Raw genomic sequence first — 14,514 nt, 5'->3', positions numbered from 1 at the left:
GTGCTTGTTAGCGGGAGGGTGACAGCGGCTCACCCGCTCCTCGCAGCAGATCATTAACGAAGTAAAGGCCAATTACACAGATCCCGAGCCCGTAATGCTCCCCGGGCCCTCTGAGCATCCCGGCCCCGCTGCGGGAGGCTGCGGGGCGAGCGCGGGGCTCTGCTGCCGCTGCGTGGCCGGCACCGCACAGCGCGGGGCTCCCGCTGCTCCCGGCACCGCGGGGCTCGGGGGGGTCCCGCAGGGAGCAAGAGCAGCGAAAGCACTGGGGCAGAGCACAGCAACCCTCCCCGGAATTGTTTCAGGCGCTGTTCAGGACGTGGACCCATTCCTCCTCCTCCTCCCAGCTCCGGGAAGCACGGCACTCACTCTCCGGCCTTAAGCTCCCTCGCCACTTTTTCTTGCCAAACACCCCAATTTGAGCTTGCTGTTAAGAAGTAAATGCATTGGGTGCTCTGATCCTGTTTACAAAGCCGTTGGGCTGCAAAAACAAGCTATACTGATTCGCACTGTACCGCGTCGTTGCTGTCAATTGCTGTAAAGCCATGGACACGTAACGTAATCCCAGGGATTGCCAGTAATTACAGTCATCTTTAAAGGGATTGTGTGGCTCAGGGGCTGCCGGTGGGATTGCAATCACAGGTGGTATGGGAGAAGTAAAATGATGGGGAAGAAAAGGAGAGCAGCAGAAGGCACCAGGAGGGATATCGGTCCTGAAGGAGGGAGGCAAGTGCAGCAGAGCCACCCAGAGCTGGTGGGAATGCTCGGAGCAGCTGTCCCTGGAGAAGCAAGTGAGTTAAATGGAGGGGAAGGAAGGCAACCCAGTGCTGAGCATGGATCATTCCCTCTGCCACCTACAATAGAGTGCTATGCTCCGGCTGGGGTTAGCACATGAAGAAGTTGAAGGTTGAAGCGAGTCATGGGCTGCAAGTATCGTAAAAGCTCCCCATGACACAAGAGCAGGGGAGGAGTAGAGGGGTTCGTCCACCTCTCTGCTGGTTTTCCTTTCACTTTCTTGGTAAGAACTTAATAAAAAGCCCCAGTGACGTTTTTAGGGCTGTGGTGTAACATTTGCACCAGCGCAGACTTTCTGCTGTGCTGGAGAGCGCAGAACCTCTGACACTCGCTACTTAACGCTGAATATAACATAATTGTTTCTATAAAGACCTTTGCGACTGTCACAGAGGCACAGTAAATGCAGGAATTCAGCAGCTGCTGACATGTTCTCTGGAAATAACATGCCCAGGTCTTGTAGTGCGGGTGTCTTTAATCGCTGTTTAACTGTTCGAACATCAGCATTGCTGGAGATTTTTATGGTCTGTTTAAAAAGCACAATGATTCCCTTCATGGAGAAGTTTGTAGCTACAATTACCCTTCTGTTGCAACCTGCCAGGAGTAATTGAAAGTCTTTCTCAGCTAGAAGGCTGGGGTATCCTGCCTGCTTGTGCGCTCTCTGGCAAAAAGCGTGGTGGCACTGGCTTGAGCAGCTTCGGTGGGACCAGTGCATGCAAGGGAAAAGCTGGCGTGGCATCCTGCTTGTAAGGACAGGGGGAAGGAGGGTGGCTGAAGGGAGCGGGTGTCCTTTCACCTTGGAGTGAAGAGATGGGCAGATCATTTGTTAATGTATTTCTAAAAGATCATCAGGGCATGAAATCACAGCACAGAGCAGCAGCAAAACCGGAGAAAACCAGGCAAAACTTCAGTATTTGACTTGTAAAATTTATTAACATAATACAAAATTATTTGAGAGAAAACATGAAGGGGAGGAACCCCTCTCCCAGTCTTCTGCTACTCGTCTTCACTTCTTCCTCCCCACTCCAGGCTGAGCTCTGCCTCCTCCGTTTGCCACTCTGACTTGCCCATAACTCACTCCGGGTCTGAACGAGAAGCCAAAGAACTGAACCACAAAAGCCCGTGGAAGTTCACTTTATTGTCGTAACTGTAGCTGTTATTTTTATCTATCTGCTTCTCTCCCTCTTTGTACAGGTGTCAGTCACAGACATTCAATGGCCCTAATGAAAATTGCATATAGGGATAAGGTGTGCGGTTATTGTATTAGCTGGCGTGACCCATTCTTTTAGGCTCTCCAGTGAAAGAACTGTCATCTGCGATGGCTTTGTCTGACCGAGCTCTCTGCCATTTGACGTAATTACGGGTACCTGTTTTCTGGTAGGATAGCAGGGCGTGGAGAATTTTCAAGCATGCACTTTCAATTGAGCAGCCCCATTACCGCAGCACTGAAGAAGATTGTCATCTGCACAGGGAAGTCAGCGAGGCAGCTGAATAACCTGAGGAGCATGAGTGCAATCAGGCACGAGAAAAGGCACAGCTGACATCTGCCATCAGCGCTGAGGACAGAGGCTGCACTACAGACACGGGACGGACAGACAGATGGACTACAGTCCTGTGGGCTCATGGACTGTCCAACACAACTGAGGCTGAGGGGAGTTCAGATATCTGTAGCTAGAGTAGCAAGCTGTAACACACACCACCACAGAGCCTTAACCAAGGTGCATCCCAGCAGAGTTACTGTCTCTGCATTGCATTTCCCTGTTACATTTCAGAGCTTCAGTAGAGAATTATTGTACACCCACGCCCTTTCCCAGCCTGTGAGCTGGGACTAGGTGGTAAGATCACACACGTGCAGCAGCAATCTGAGAACTAATTGCTCTTCTTGCCTCCGCTGGTCTGACACGAACACCGCTTTCTCAAGTAGCTGGATCAGGTCAGGATGCAAATGACGCTGGGGAGAAGTGGTGTCTGGTATCTGTGGCTTGTGTGTGTCACCTGCAAGACTGACACTGATTTCTTGGGCTCTTTCCTTTGCAATGTAAGAGTAATTGTTAACAATGATTAGTGGTGGAACAGGAAGACTACTAAGACCCAACACTAAGAGCCTAATCTAAAGGTGAAAACTGAATTAAGCAGAAACAAGCAGAATTGGTAAGTCTCTGTAATGTTCAACAACATAAGCTCCTTTATACTAAGAGTTTAAATAGGAAGCTTACAAACATTTTTTGCCCCGAAAGCAAATACCTTCGAGGGTTTTATTAAAGAGCAAATGGGAATAAAGCAACAAAAAAGGCAAAAACCACAACAGGATTGTAAAATGCCTGTAAAAAAATCTGAAATTGTTTTCTCATTCCCCTGTTGTGCATTTTTTTGTGTCTTGGCCATGCAAGACAGCAACAGGCCAGCCTGAGCCCATCACCACGTTCTGTGGGTCCCTCTGAACTCAGCCAGCTACGTACCGCACACCGTGCAAAACTGCTACATCCATCTGAAGATGCCCAGCCCAAGTGAAGAAAGCTGATGATGGTAAAGCTGTCAACTACACTTCCAACCAAACCTACGGGGACCCAGTAAGGAAAAAAAAAACACAGAAGAAAGCAAATGAGGCTCCAGGGAAATTAAGCCAAAGTGGAAGTCCTGGCAGAGTAGGGTAATAATTTCCTTTCTGAATGAGTAACTGTTTAGAATTTAACCAGGCGAACACGATTAAACCAAATGAATATAAATTCTAGGTGCGGTAGTAAGTAATGAACTGGAGAAAATGAACAGGGCCTAATTAACAAGAAAATAGGATATGCCATAATGCATTGAAATCTAATGAAAAATGAGGGTTGAACTTCCCCTTTCAAAAAATTTCCAGATGGAAAATATCCTTGTTTTACATCCAGCGTGTTCCAAAATATCCAGGGGAATTACAGTTGTTGCAAACTGTACTTACCATGCAATCAAACATCATGGGAAAGGGGAGCTATTTCGCAACACACTGGTGAAGTACCTTAGCTGAGAGATGGGTGTCCAGAACTCTGCTCAGACATAAAAGCAAAAGCGCTGTCTTCACATTAAGAGTAATACAGCTGTTCAGAGGAGGAATGCAAAGCAGCCTGCGTGTGTTTGTGCCATTACAGGAGGCAGTATTTGGGATGGTGGCGAGTATTGCAGCAATAAAAGGGAACGAACCAACGGTTCCACACTCCACTCAGTGCTGTGCTTCCTTTTTATTATTATTACACAAAACCGTGCTCATCCTGGCGGCTCAGGGCACTCACGGCGAAGTTACCTCACCCTGGTGGTGGCTGGGCTCTGGAGCAGGACCTGCAAGAGAGGGAGGCGGTGAGAACAGGGGACACCGAGGGGACACCGAGGGGACACCGAGGGGACACCGAGGGGACACCGAGGGGACACCGAGGGGACACCGAGGGGACACCGAGGGGACACCGAGGGGACACCGAGGCCGCCTCACGGCGGGGCGTGCCGGAGGGAGCCGTTGGCGGCTCCGCGCTCCCCCCCGCAGCCCTCACACCCCCCTCGGCCCCTAATTATGGATTTTTGGCCACCGAATTTCCCGTCCGGTGCCTTTTATCCCCGTCCCCAGCCCTCCCCTCACGCAGCCCCTCAGCCGTTGACACCGCCCGCCGCCGGGCGGGGCTGCCTTCCCCTCCCCCCTCTCCTCCCCGTGACGTGGCCCCGCGCTCTTCCGCGCCTGCGCAGCAGCGAGCGGCGGCGGCGGCGGCGGCCCCGGGCGCGGGCGGCCGGGCCTCGCGATGGGGGCGGCGGCCGCCGAAGCGGACCGGACGCTGTTCGTGGGGAACCTGGACCCGCGGGTGACGGAGGAGCTGATCTTCGAGCTGTTCCACCAGGTGCCGCCGAGGCTCCGCGGCCGCGGCCCGCCCGTTTTAGCCCCGGCCCCGGCGGGGCGGGGATGGGATGGGATGGGGCGGGCGGTTGGCGGCGCCATGATGGGGAGGGGCCGGGGCGGCGGACGGCGGCCGCGGGAGGACAAACTTGTGCGGGAGCGGAGCGCCCCCGCGCGGCCGCCTCCTGGGGGCCCTCCTCCTTCGTGGTTTAAAACTTTAAAACCTTAAAACTTTATTTATTTATTTATTTATTTATTTATTTTTAAAGGTTTGGGGAGTTGCTCCGCTCCCGCTTAACGTCTCTCATGTCTTGATCCGCAGGCAGGGCCGGTGATTAAGGTTAAAATCCCCAAGGACAGGGATGGCAAGCAGAAGCAGTTCGCCTTCGTCAACTTCAAGCACGAGGAATCCGTCCCCTACGGAATGAGCCTGCTCAACGGGATCAAGCTCTACGGGAGGCCCATCAAAATTCAGTTCCGATCAGGTACCCAGGAAAAGAAACACAAAACAACGCAGCTCCCAGGTGGGAAGCAGAGCTGCTGCCTTTCTCCTCCTCCCCAAACCTGGCAGAGGTGCACCGAGTTGGTCAGCGATGGTTGTTGCTCACCCTTCTCATCCAACTGCCCCTCATCTGCTAGCCGATGACGTTGTAGAATGTGTTGTCACACAGGCATGTGCTTCTGCCCTTGGGTTTTGACCAGGGACCTACCTGCCACTTCAGGGGGCATATAAACCCTGGGCTGAGTCTTCTCTTTTGTTCGATTATTCGTTCTGTACCCTTGAAAGCCCTTCTAAATTATAGCAGCAGTGAAAGTTGCTGCTGACTTTAGTTAAGTGAGGCGTTTTGGCCAGAATGTTGCAAGCCTGATTGCGTCTTTCCCAACTGGGCATTAAGACAGATGCGGTATCTTGTTTTGGAAACCAGATTGTATGCTTTTGCAGATCGCTGGTGAAACTTGAGAGCTAATTAAGCATGCGGAAATTGTTAGCATCTTACAAGTTCATTTCATATCCAAGTTAATCTAACTGATGTTTGGCGGTCTCATGAAATGTTTGTTTCTCTTCAGGGAGCAGTCATGCATCTCAGGACGGTAATTCATCTTCTTTACCACATGGAAATGCCAATACAAGCCCATCTGGCACAGCACATCCAGCTTCCAGCAGGTAAGAGTCCGCACTGTAGGTACACGTGTGCAGTTCAAGTTAAAAAACAGCACTGACACACTCAGCTTTCCCAGCTCTCATTCCAAGCACAACTTACTCTTTCTTCCCTATGGAATCAGTACTTGCATTATTATTACCTTCAGTACCCTGCATTCTTGGTACCTGAATACCTAATGCAAAAAGAAGAGGGTCATCTTGAAAGTGACTTTCCAAAAGATCTGATTGCCAGAGCTTCTGGCCCAAGTCACATTCCTGTTTAAAAACTGTTTTCCTATGAGTATGGAAAAGATTCGGTGATGTGGAGAGAGTTCTGCCAAATACACGATGCAAGCGTCTCCGCACTACTTCCTCACAGCAGTAGTAATTTGAGGTGAATGCTTGCCCAGTTATTTTTTTTCTAATTGTAGCAGTGTGACTGGGCTGCAAGTGCCCCTTAGAGTGGCAATATCCTATGTTAGAAACATTTAAGACTAAAACTCCTAATCCCTTTTTCTGCAGATACGATAAGAGTCCAGATAATATGGTAGCAGCAGGATTCTCATCTGTGCAGAGGTCTCTGCCGTCTCCTGATAACCTTCAGAGACAAGGAGTGGTAAGCTGTGCTGTTAATAGTGTCTAAACCTGCAGTCACAGATGACGGATAAAGTGAAAGAGCTGGCTCTAATTTTGACTACTTAGATGTTTCCTATAATGGTTGTATTAGGTCACAAGAATGTATTTTTGGAGCGTTGAAATAACCGTTCCAAAAGACTGACAGTGCCTGCTACTAAGCTGTGTGACGTCTGGGCGGTCTTGGAGCCTTACGAGTCCAGCTGTAGATAAAGCCCTTGGTAGCAGCCGTTCTGTACATCTGCAGTCAGTCTCATATTGTTGATTCATTCTCATTTTCCCTTGTATTTGCAGCATGATTCACATGGAACTCAGAGGCCAGCACAGGAGATTATTCTATGGCATGGGGTCCTGATAATTTTTAGTTTGAGCGCTCTGCCAGAAGGAAAGTGCATCAAATCCACCGAGCCTTTTTCTCTTTTGTTTTCCAGATGCACGGTGCGATGCGGCAGCAGTCCCAGTACGGTGGGAAGTATGATCACCCTGGCTTTGCTGCCTCCGGGTACCAGCACGGGCACTCGTTTAACCACTCGTCAGCCTCGCAGATGCAGTGGCGCCCAGACGTCGCAGCGCTGCGCAAGACCAGGATGGGCTCCCACCCCTATTACTCGGACAGTCGGCATTTTGGCCGAGAACAGCGTTTTGGGGACCGTGGGCCTGACTATTGCAGGGGCAAAAGGGATGACTACGGGTTTGAAGACAGAGGCCACGACTCTGACCATCATTACCGGGGGAGCAGAGACGACTTTGTCTACGAAGACAGGAATCGTGAAGGCTGGAGCCACGATTACGATAACAGAAGAGAGAACTACAGAGAGGGCAAGTGGCGCCCATCACGGCATTAACAAGCACTCAGTAGGCTTCAAAGAACTCTATGGGAAACTTTAATCTGTTTCTAACCGAATCTCTGTAAAATAAACCCATCAAAGTTACCATTTAACATTTGTAAAACTACTAGCAGAATGCTCCAAAACTGGCATCTTATTTTTAAACGTGTTAACTGCACCAAGCCTGTCTGAATTTAAGAAGTGCTTGGACTGTGCACTTAGTCACAGGGTCTGAACTTTTGGGCAGACCTGTGCGGTGCCAGGAGTTGGACTTGATGATCCTTACGGGTCCCTTCCAACTCGGGATATGCTATAATTCTGATAACTCAACACCTCAGGGCTCTATGCAAGAAAACAAACGTGCCACATTTTAAGAGTTGTTGTTGGGTGCTTGTATTATAACTAAGAGTGTATTTTTGTAGGAGGAGGGCTCTGTCAGGTGCAGGCACACACCCCTTGAAGCAGAGCCCGAGGGGTGTGATGCTTTGTGGCACCTGACGTGCGTTTCCAACCGTTTTGATACACAAACGATTCCTTTTGAATATTCCTTGTTTTGGAGAAGAACATTAAAAGCCTCCCCGTGGATAAACCACACACACGCGAATGTTTTCACAGCCTGATTTATTCGTTCAGTTCACCCCCGTTTGTACCCATTTGGCCTTTGAAATATGCTTGGGAAAAGCTGTGGTGGTCGAAGAGCTGAGAGTGCGGCCGGTTAGCGCCTGCACCGACCACATTCCTTCCCCTGGGGGTTGAAAACAACGTGTTTTAACCAAAAAGCCACCTTTTAGCCCCAGACCGCCCCCAGCCCGCTGCCGCCATAGCCCGGGCCGCAGCCCGGCAGCCCCGCCCGCCGCTCCCGGCGCACCCCGCGCGGCCGACTCACTCGGAACTACAACTCCCAGCAGCACCCGCGCTCGCCGCCCGCGCTCGCCCTGGGGCCGCCGCCGCGGGGCCCGCCGGGAAACGTAGTTCGGCGGCGGCGCTTTGCGGCCTGGCCGGCGATGCTCGGCGGCAGCCGCGGTGGCCTCGGTCGCCTGCGGAGCTGCGCCGGGCGCCTGTGGAGGGGCCGGCGGCGGGCGGCGGCCATGGCCGGCGGCGGCATGGGGCAGCGCATGGTCTGGGTGGACCTGGAGGTGCGGGGGAGGGCGGCGGTAGAGGGGGTGAGGGGGTGCGGGGCGGTGGAGAGGGGGGTCGGGGGGGTTGGGAGGGTCGGGGGGGCCGGGGTGGGGGGTGGCCGCGGTGACGGTGCCGCTCCCCTGTGTGGCAGATGACGGGGCTGGACGTGGAGAAGGACCAGATCCTGGAGATGGCCTGCCTCATCACCGACTGCGACCTCAACGTCCTGGCCGAGGTGAGCACGGAGCCGGGAGCGGCCTCACGGAGCCCCCCCCCCAGGCCCCATGAGGGCAGCGCCGGCCCCGGGATGCCGAATTGCCCCGAACGATCCCCCTCAGGAAGGTTTGGGTTATTTTGTGCTTTCTCTCCCTGCAGGGCCCCAACCTGATCATCAACCAGCCCGACGAGCTGCTGGATGGCATGTCCGAGTGGTGCAAGGAGCACCACGGGAAGGTAAGCAACCCTGCGAGTCCCATTTCTTTGTAGCCATGACGTAACTCAGAGGTGCTAGTTGCAGTACAGGCCTCTAAAAAGGGACAACAGCTGTGCTGAACGGTTTTTGCAATCAAACAGAGGAGATGAAGAATGGGAGAACAGTAAGTATCATCCTTATATACCAAGGAGCCGCCGTGTAGCGTTTTACCCAAAGAATCACAGGTCATCCGTGGCATAGCCACATGTTACATCTGTGTATCTGTAATCTCCATCCCCTGTTGGAACTGTCAGATTGTCCCAAGGTATCCTGTGCTTAGTAGCTTGGCTTATAATAAGTTTGAATAGTGCTTGAAGCTACTTTCTGACTTGAGAATCAAAAGCATCAGTGAAAGCTAACAGTCAATGAGTCCAAGAGAAGGTTCAAGCAGCAACAGCACACGGGGAAGCTGCAGACTGTGAGACAAGCTTTGGTGGGTCGTAGAATAGGACCCCTCACCCTGATACATGCCACTGATTCCCATGTTAAAATGGACATTCAGCATTGTGCCTTTTGGCGTGAGATTAAGAGCTGGGTTCAGCTCCCTGCTCTGCGTGCTGAGCTCTGCCGTGGCTGGACTCCACAGCAGTCCCAGTGCCTGTGTGGCAGTGGGCTGGGTTGCATGGACCCCTCTGACAGCTCCTCATGTTGGAGCCTGGTCTGTGTTGCGTCAAATAATGCAAATAATGATTCCAATACAGAAGCCAACGACGTGGTATAACGTCCCAACTAAAAATAGCTACAGGGTTGGTGTAGAATAGTCCAGAGCTGGCAAAATAGAAACTTAGTGAAAATTAAGGTCCTAGTATAATTAAACAGATCTATTTACTGTAAACACTGGATTGCTGTTTTTGCCTGTCCCCCTCAGCACTGTAAGCCTACCTTATTTTTTTCACTGAAAACTTAACTTTTGTAAGAGTAGATTAATTTTAGTTTTTAGTCACCAAGGAAAGCTTCCTCCTTGCCTGTAGCAAGAAAGTGAATGGATTTTCCAATCCCTGATTACAAATTTAAATTCAATGTAGTTTTCAATTAAGTGCTGAAGTTTTAAGACACTCACGGCCCCTCCTTCCTCCCCCCCGGTAGCATCTTACTCTCCCTGGGAAGGATTAGTAAGAGTTTGGAAAATGAATATTAATTTACTGCGATGGGAGCTTTTCCCCTTTTGCAGCTGAGGACACAAACTCAACTTCAGTTCACAAGTGAATTGAAGATGGTAGCATTCGTTATCACTGCTCCTGAGGAGCTACTTATTTTTAATTGACTAAGAAAAGAGAAGCAATTAGAATATAGATGAAAATGCAGCCACATAATGAATTTTTTAACCACCACTTGGATCTGTCAAGTAGATTTTTGCAGCACAGTCATGGAAATATATAGCATAGCCAGATGGAAAAAAATCACTGAGAACACTTAGAGCAGATCTGACATTTAACTGTTGAAAAAAAGAAGGATGAAGCTTTTCTGATTTATAGTTATCTTGATAAACACTTCAGTCAGAATTCTGATTATTTCTGTTTGTTTACACATACTACTCTGTGCTGGGGAGGCAAATGTCTCTCGTTAAACAGAAATATAACACTCTCCTGGATCATGTGCGTGCAGGTGTATAAACGAGGTGTGCATAATGTGTCAGTAATTGAGAGTAACACCCTGTGAAGTATAGCAACAGAGAGGAAAATCACAGGAGAGTCAGTGTCCTTAGGACTGCTCTATGATCGTCTGCACTTGCAATGGTTTGCGTCTTGTGAGTGGTGCCCTGAAAGTCAGCAAGGCCTTATACCTCCTTATGGAGGTATAAAGGCGATTGGGTTCCCCAGAATACCTTAAAATACAAAGTGAATTTGTACTCTTAATACTTCTGGGCATGCTGGGGAGCAAGCAGTACTTTACTGCTTGATCTTTTGCTGTTGAGTATTTCTAGAAATATCTTTGATGGTAGCATATATATAATTTATGACGAATGGCTCTTTCTTGCAGTCTGGCCTTACTAAGGCGGTGAAGGAGAGTAAAATTTCATTGCAGCAGGCAGAGTATGAGTTTCTGTCCTTTGTACGACAACAAACACCTCCCGGTCTCTGTCCTCTTGCAGGTAAAATGTGTTCTTTCTTAATAATAATAATAATGTCATCCCTCCCGCAGTTCCCAGCTGGATGCTGAAAGGCCAGTTGATGCACGTGGCAGGGATGCTTTAGTTTTCTGTGCCGAGATCTAACGTGTGAATCAAAACCTGCTAGTAGAGAAAGGCATCATCTATTCTGCTGATTCCCTAAAGCAAATATTGCACATTGCTACTGCAGGAAACTTTGAGTTCTTTTTAGCATTAATGTTTCATTGTACAGTTACAATTGGGAAGGGCAACTTAACTGCTGACAGCAATCTGTGACCGTAAAATCGGAACAGTAAACCAAAGTGTCTTTTCTTCACTGTGTGTATCGAATGAAGCACCAAATGCCAATCTGCTAAATATCCTGTTACCTGGAACTAAATTCAGAACATTCACATACGGCTTTAGGATTATGGCTAAATGAAATTAATACTGATGCCTGTTTTCACTTGGTGAAAAACCCGATGCTTTTACAATTCTTTGATACTTATCTGTGCGACAGAAATTGTAGTAACTGAAGAATTAATATAGGGATTATGTATTTAAACCATGTGTGATCCTGAAATGAAAATCTGACAAACCTTTACAATCATATTTGCTAGAAAATGAGTTATATGAGCTGCCAGTGAATAGCTTTTCGTACCCTATGATCTTTTCCAAGCATGCATAGCCTGTTTGTAGTTTAGATATTCATAGTAGCTTTGCAATGTCTTTGAAGAAACATCTTGTTTTGTGTCTTTGTAGGTAACTCTGTTCATGCAGATAAGAAATTTCTTGACAAATACATGCCTCAATTCATGAGGCATCTTCATTACAGGATCATTGATGTGAGCACTGTCAAAGAACTTTGCAGGTAAATATTCCCCAAATTGAATAGTTGTATGAAAGATAATCTAGGGAAGCCTGTTAAGTGGCACTAACATGCGCTCTTCTAAAACAAGGTTAAAGGCTGCTGGGAGATGGCTGTATGCAGCCGTCTCATTCTTTCATCTCTTCTGTTCAGGCTGATGGACAGAATGAACCATAAAGTACTCGGGGAGTGATGTACTCTGCCATTTGCAGCACTTTGATTCACGGGGTTGTGGCTTCGCCATAAGCCAGTGAAACTGAACTTCTTTCACCAATTGTAACAAACCCACAGCAGCCACCGAACACGTCAGTGAATCCCAATTTCCTTTTTAAGTGGTGTTTTTTTTTGTTTTTTCCTGCTTACAGACGCTGGTATCCAGAAGAATATGAATTTGCACCAAAGAAGGCAGCTTCTCACAGGTGAGGTTCCTCGTTATAACAAAGTAGAGCTTGTCATGCAGGAAACATGCTCCTCATGAGCAGAAGCTGGTGCTGCGTGCTTCCTTTGATTCCAGGCATGTTTGTTCTAATGCAGAAGACAGCAGAGGTTGTACGATTCTGCTCCCTGTCATATAGATTGTATTCTCCAGTCAGAAGCCTGGTTACTGTAAGGGAAGGAGTTATACACAGAGTCAGAAACTTTCTTATCTGTTCTGATTCACTTTGTTTACTATTCAAGCCGAGATGCTTGTTTGGCAATGTAGATACATCTATCACTTTTTAGACATCACAGTGAGAAACCACGTGAAAAAGCTCGCTGAACAGTGCTTTTTTTCTGTCCTTGAATTGGGCAAAGTTGTTCATAGACAAACTAAAATTGGAAGACTGCACATGGGGAGATAAGAGTTCTGGTCCTGGCTATTTCCCGAGCTTGTAGTATGTCAGAGAGCTTGTTCTGCTTTCTGTGAAAGGATTTCATTTTGAGTTATGCTCCTGCCGGCATCTAAGACATCCTTAAAAGTTGAAGTTGCTTTGAGGTTTTGGAAGAAAAGGTGCTATGTAGTATTAACAATTTTTAGAAAGCCACATTTTCTAAGATTTTAAGTTCTGTATAGAGGAGATGGTGGGTCTCACACAAATCCCTTGGGATCTGTAGGCTTTGGTAAGTCCATATGCACAGTAAGTGCATCCATTTTGCTTTTTCATCTGCTCAGACTAAATGTGGAAAAAAGAGCAACACACCTATGCATTGAAATGTCTACACTGGGCTTTCTGTAGGCATTACTTGGTGCTTCTAGCTATGACATTCCTAAATGCCAGTGGAAGGAAGTAACTGCATCTTTACCTCTTTGTTCTGACATGGCCGTGTTAGGCAGGAGAGGAGGTTCTGGTATAAAAAGAGAAGGGATGTCTTGTAGAGATCTTGGTGGAAATCACAGGCAGGTGTGCTGCACATTTGAAAACATGCAGTAAGATTCCTACTTCTGCACAGACCTTACAGTCCAAGCAGGCAGAGCATGGTAACAAAAAGTACTGGGTCAAAACCAGTCACCCTTGCTCACGTAGCAAGCAGATGACTGGCCAGAGCAGGAGCAACAAACAGGTCTCCTGAGTCGTTGTCTCTTTGTTGTCTCAGATTAATAGCAAATTGTTTTTAATAGTTGAAGCTGTAGAACCTGTTGGCTTTCAAGAGCTTGTATGTCGCGCAGTGACATAAACTAATAAGCTGTACATTACTCCCTGGCACGTCAGTGCTGGTGGACTTTTATTGCTTTCCACATGCCCAAGAGTAGCGAGGGTTGTTTTTATTTCTGACAGATTTGTGATCCATGCATATCAGAGTTTTATTTCTCACAGCCCGGAATTTTTTAGAAGCATTAGAATCCAGATGTAGTTGAAGATGTGTGCAGGCATTTTGAAGCCCTCCTTAATTCTCTTTCAGAGCACTTGATGACATCAGGGAAAGCATCAAAGAACTTCAGTTCTACAGAGATAGCATCTTCAAGAGGAAAACGGATGAAAAGAAAAGGAAACTAATAGAGAATGGAGAAAGTGATAAAACTGCCAGCTGATTTCTCATCTTACCAAGCCATCCCATAGCACATACTAGATGTATCTCCTGTTTCTTTTCTGTTTGCCAGTCTTTTGAGAAGCTGCACCCTTATGTTACCCTGTTTCTTAGCAGTTGATAAAACGCAGATGGAAGTCTGAGTTACTGCTTCTTTTCTGTTTGAGCAAGAAATCTACTACTCAACTCTCAGCAGCTTCTTCGTTTGTACGTACTAGGTAAAATACGCTGTTTGATACTCCTCTTCCTCTGGTTTTAGATGCAGTCTTTCACTACACAATAAAAACAGTTACGTTGAAGGATGATATTTTCATACAGTCTTTCTTTTGTGTGAGATGTAAGTTGGGTATGTCAAGATGCTAGGTGAACCAGCCTCTTGTACATTGGCAAAAGAAAATACGATTATTTTCACGATATGGTAATCGTATATTCTTGTTTTGTTTGGGGGTATTTAACGAGAAAGCCCTTTGTGCAACATGTCCATTAAGGAACAGAATGAAAGCTGCACATCAATAGTACAGTCTACTGGGTATCAGACACTTTGGCATCAAGGCATTGCCCCTCTCCAGCTAATGCGCTGCAATTCAGGTAACAAATCTGTCTTCAGTTCCAAGGTGAACACTGGTTTGCTTTATAAAACCGCCAGGTGGGCAGGATCTGTGTGCAAAGAAGCCGTGTGAGCCACTTGGTTTGTGAGCAAGCAGATGACATTTCAA

The 14,514-nt window shown here is 48.0% G+C and overlaps 2 protein-coding genes and 1 long non-coding RNA gene across 4 annotated transcripts; 2 read left to right on the top strand and 1 right to left on the bottom strand.

Moving 5' to 3' along the window:
- Positions 1-1,708: 1,708 nt before the first annotated feature.
- Positions 1,709-4,737, bottom strand: LOC309886834. 2 transcript variants are annotated; one of them, XR_014318995.1, is made up of 4 exons: positions 4,599-4,737; positions 3,728-4,101; positions 2,639-3,346; positions 1,709-2,285 (listed from the first exon to the last, which is right to left on the bottom strand). It is a non-coding gene; the product is annotated as an uncharacterized lncRNA (long non-coding RNA). The 2 variants fall into 2 exon arrangements; XR_014318994.1 differs by having other exon boundaries at positions 2,639-4,101.
- Positions 4,488-7,847, top strand: RBM7 (RNA binding motif protein 7). Its single transcript, XM_082778098.1, has 5 exons — positions 4,488-4,646; positions 4,965-5,127; positions 5,711-5,807; positions 6,306-6,399; positions 6,848-7,847. The coding sequence occupies exons 1-5, from the start codon at positions 4,551-4,553 to the stop codon at positions 7,259-7,261; spliced, it is 864 nt and encodes a 287-aa protein (XP_082634224.1). The 5' UTR covers positions 4,488-4,550; the 3' UTR covers positions 7,262-7,847.
- A 366-nt stretch (positions 7,848-8,213) lies between these two features.
- Positions 8,214-14,100, top strand: REXO2 (RNA exonuclease 2). Its single transcript, XM_082777950.1, has 7 exons — positions 8,214-8,379; positions 8,514-8,597; positions 8,738-8,815; positions 10,815-10,926; positions 11,686-11,794; positions 12,157-12,210; positions 13,673-14,100. The coding sequence occupies exons 1-7, from the start codon at positions 8,248-8,250 to the stop codon at positions 13,800-13,802; spliced, it is 699 nt and encodes a 232-aa protein (XP_082634076.1). The 5' UTR covers positions 8,214-8,247; the 3' UTR covers positions 13,803-14,100.
- Positions 14,101-14,514: the final 414 nt, after the last annotated feature.

This window comes from Aythya marila (assembly GCF_965140915.1).
Source record: "Aythya marila genome assembly, chromosome: 23".
In the NCBI taxonomy this organism is placed as follows: domain Eukaryota; kingdom Metazoa; phylum Chordata; class Aves; order Anseriformes; family Anatidae; genus Aythya; species Aythya marila.
Note: the sequence above shows the minus strand (reverse complement) of the source record. Positions and strands in the feature narration are given on the sequence as shown.

What these genes read in the sequence shown, in the direction of transcription:
- RBM7 (XM_082778098.1), top strand. Translation starts at nt 4,551, where the DNA reads ATGGGGGCGGCGGCCGCCGAAGCGGACCGGACGCTGTTCGTGGGGAAC. An exon ending in GCACATCCAGCTTCCAGCAG is followed by an intron (nt 5,808 to 6,305) that starts GTAAGAGTCCGC and finishes CTTTTTCTGCAG; the next exon opens with ATACGATAAGAGTCCAGATA. An exon ending in ACCTTCAGAGACAAGGAGTG is followed by an intron (nt 6,400 to 6,847) that starts GTAAGCTGTGCT and finishes TTTGTTTTCCAG; the next exon opens with ATGCACGGTGCGATGCGGCA.
- REXO2 (XM_082777950.1), top strand. Translation starts at nt 8,248, where the DNA reads ATGCTCGGCGGCAGCCGCGGTGGCCTCGGTCGCCTGCGGAGCTGCGCC. An exon ending in TGGTCTGGGTGGACCTGGAG is followed by an intron (nt 8,380 to 8,513) that starts GTGCGGGGGAGG and finishes CCTGTGTGGCAG; the next exon opens with ATGACGGGGCTGGACGTGGA. An exon ending in CGGTCTCTGTCCTCTTGCAG is followed by an intron (nt 10,927 to 11,685) that starts GTAAAATGTGTT and finishes GTGTCTTTGTAG; the next exon opens with GTAACTCTGTTCATGCAGAT.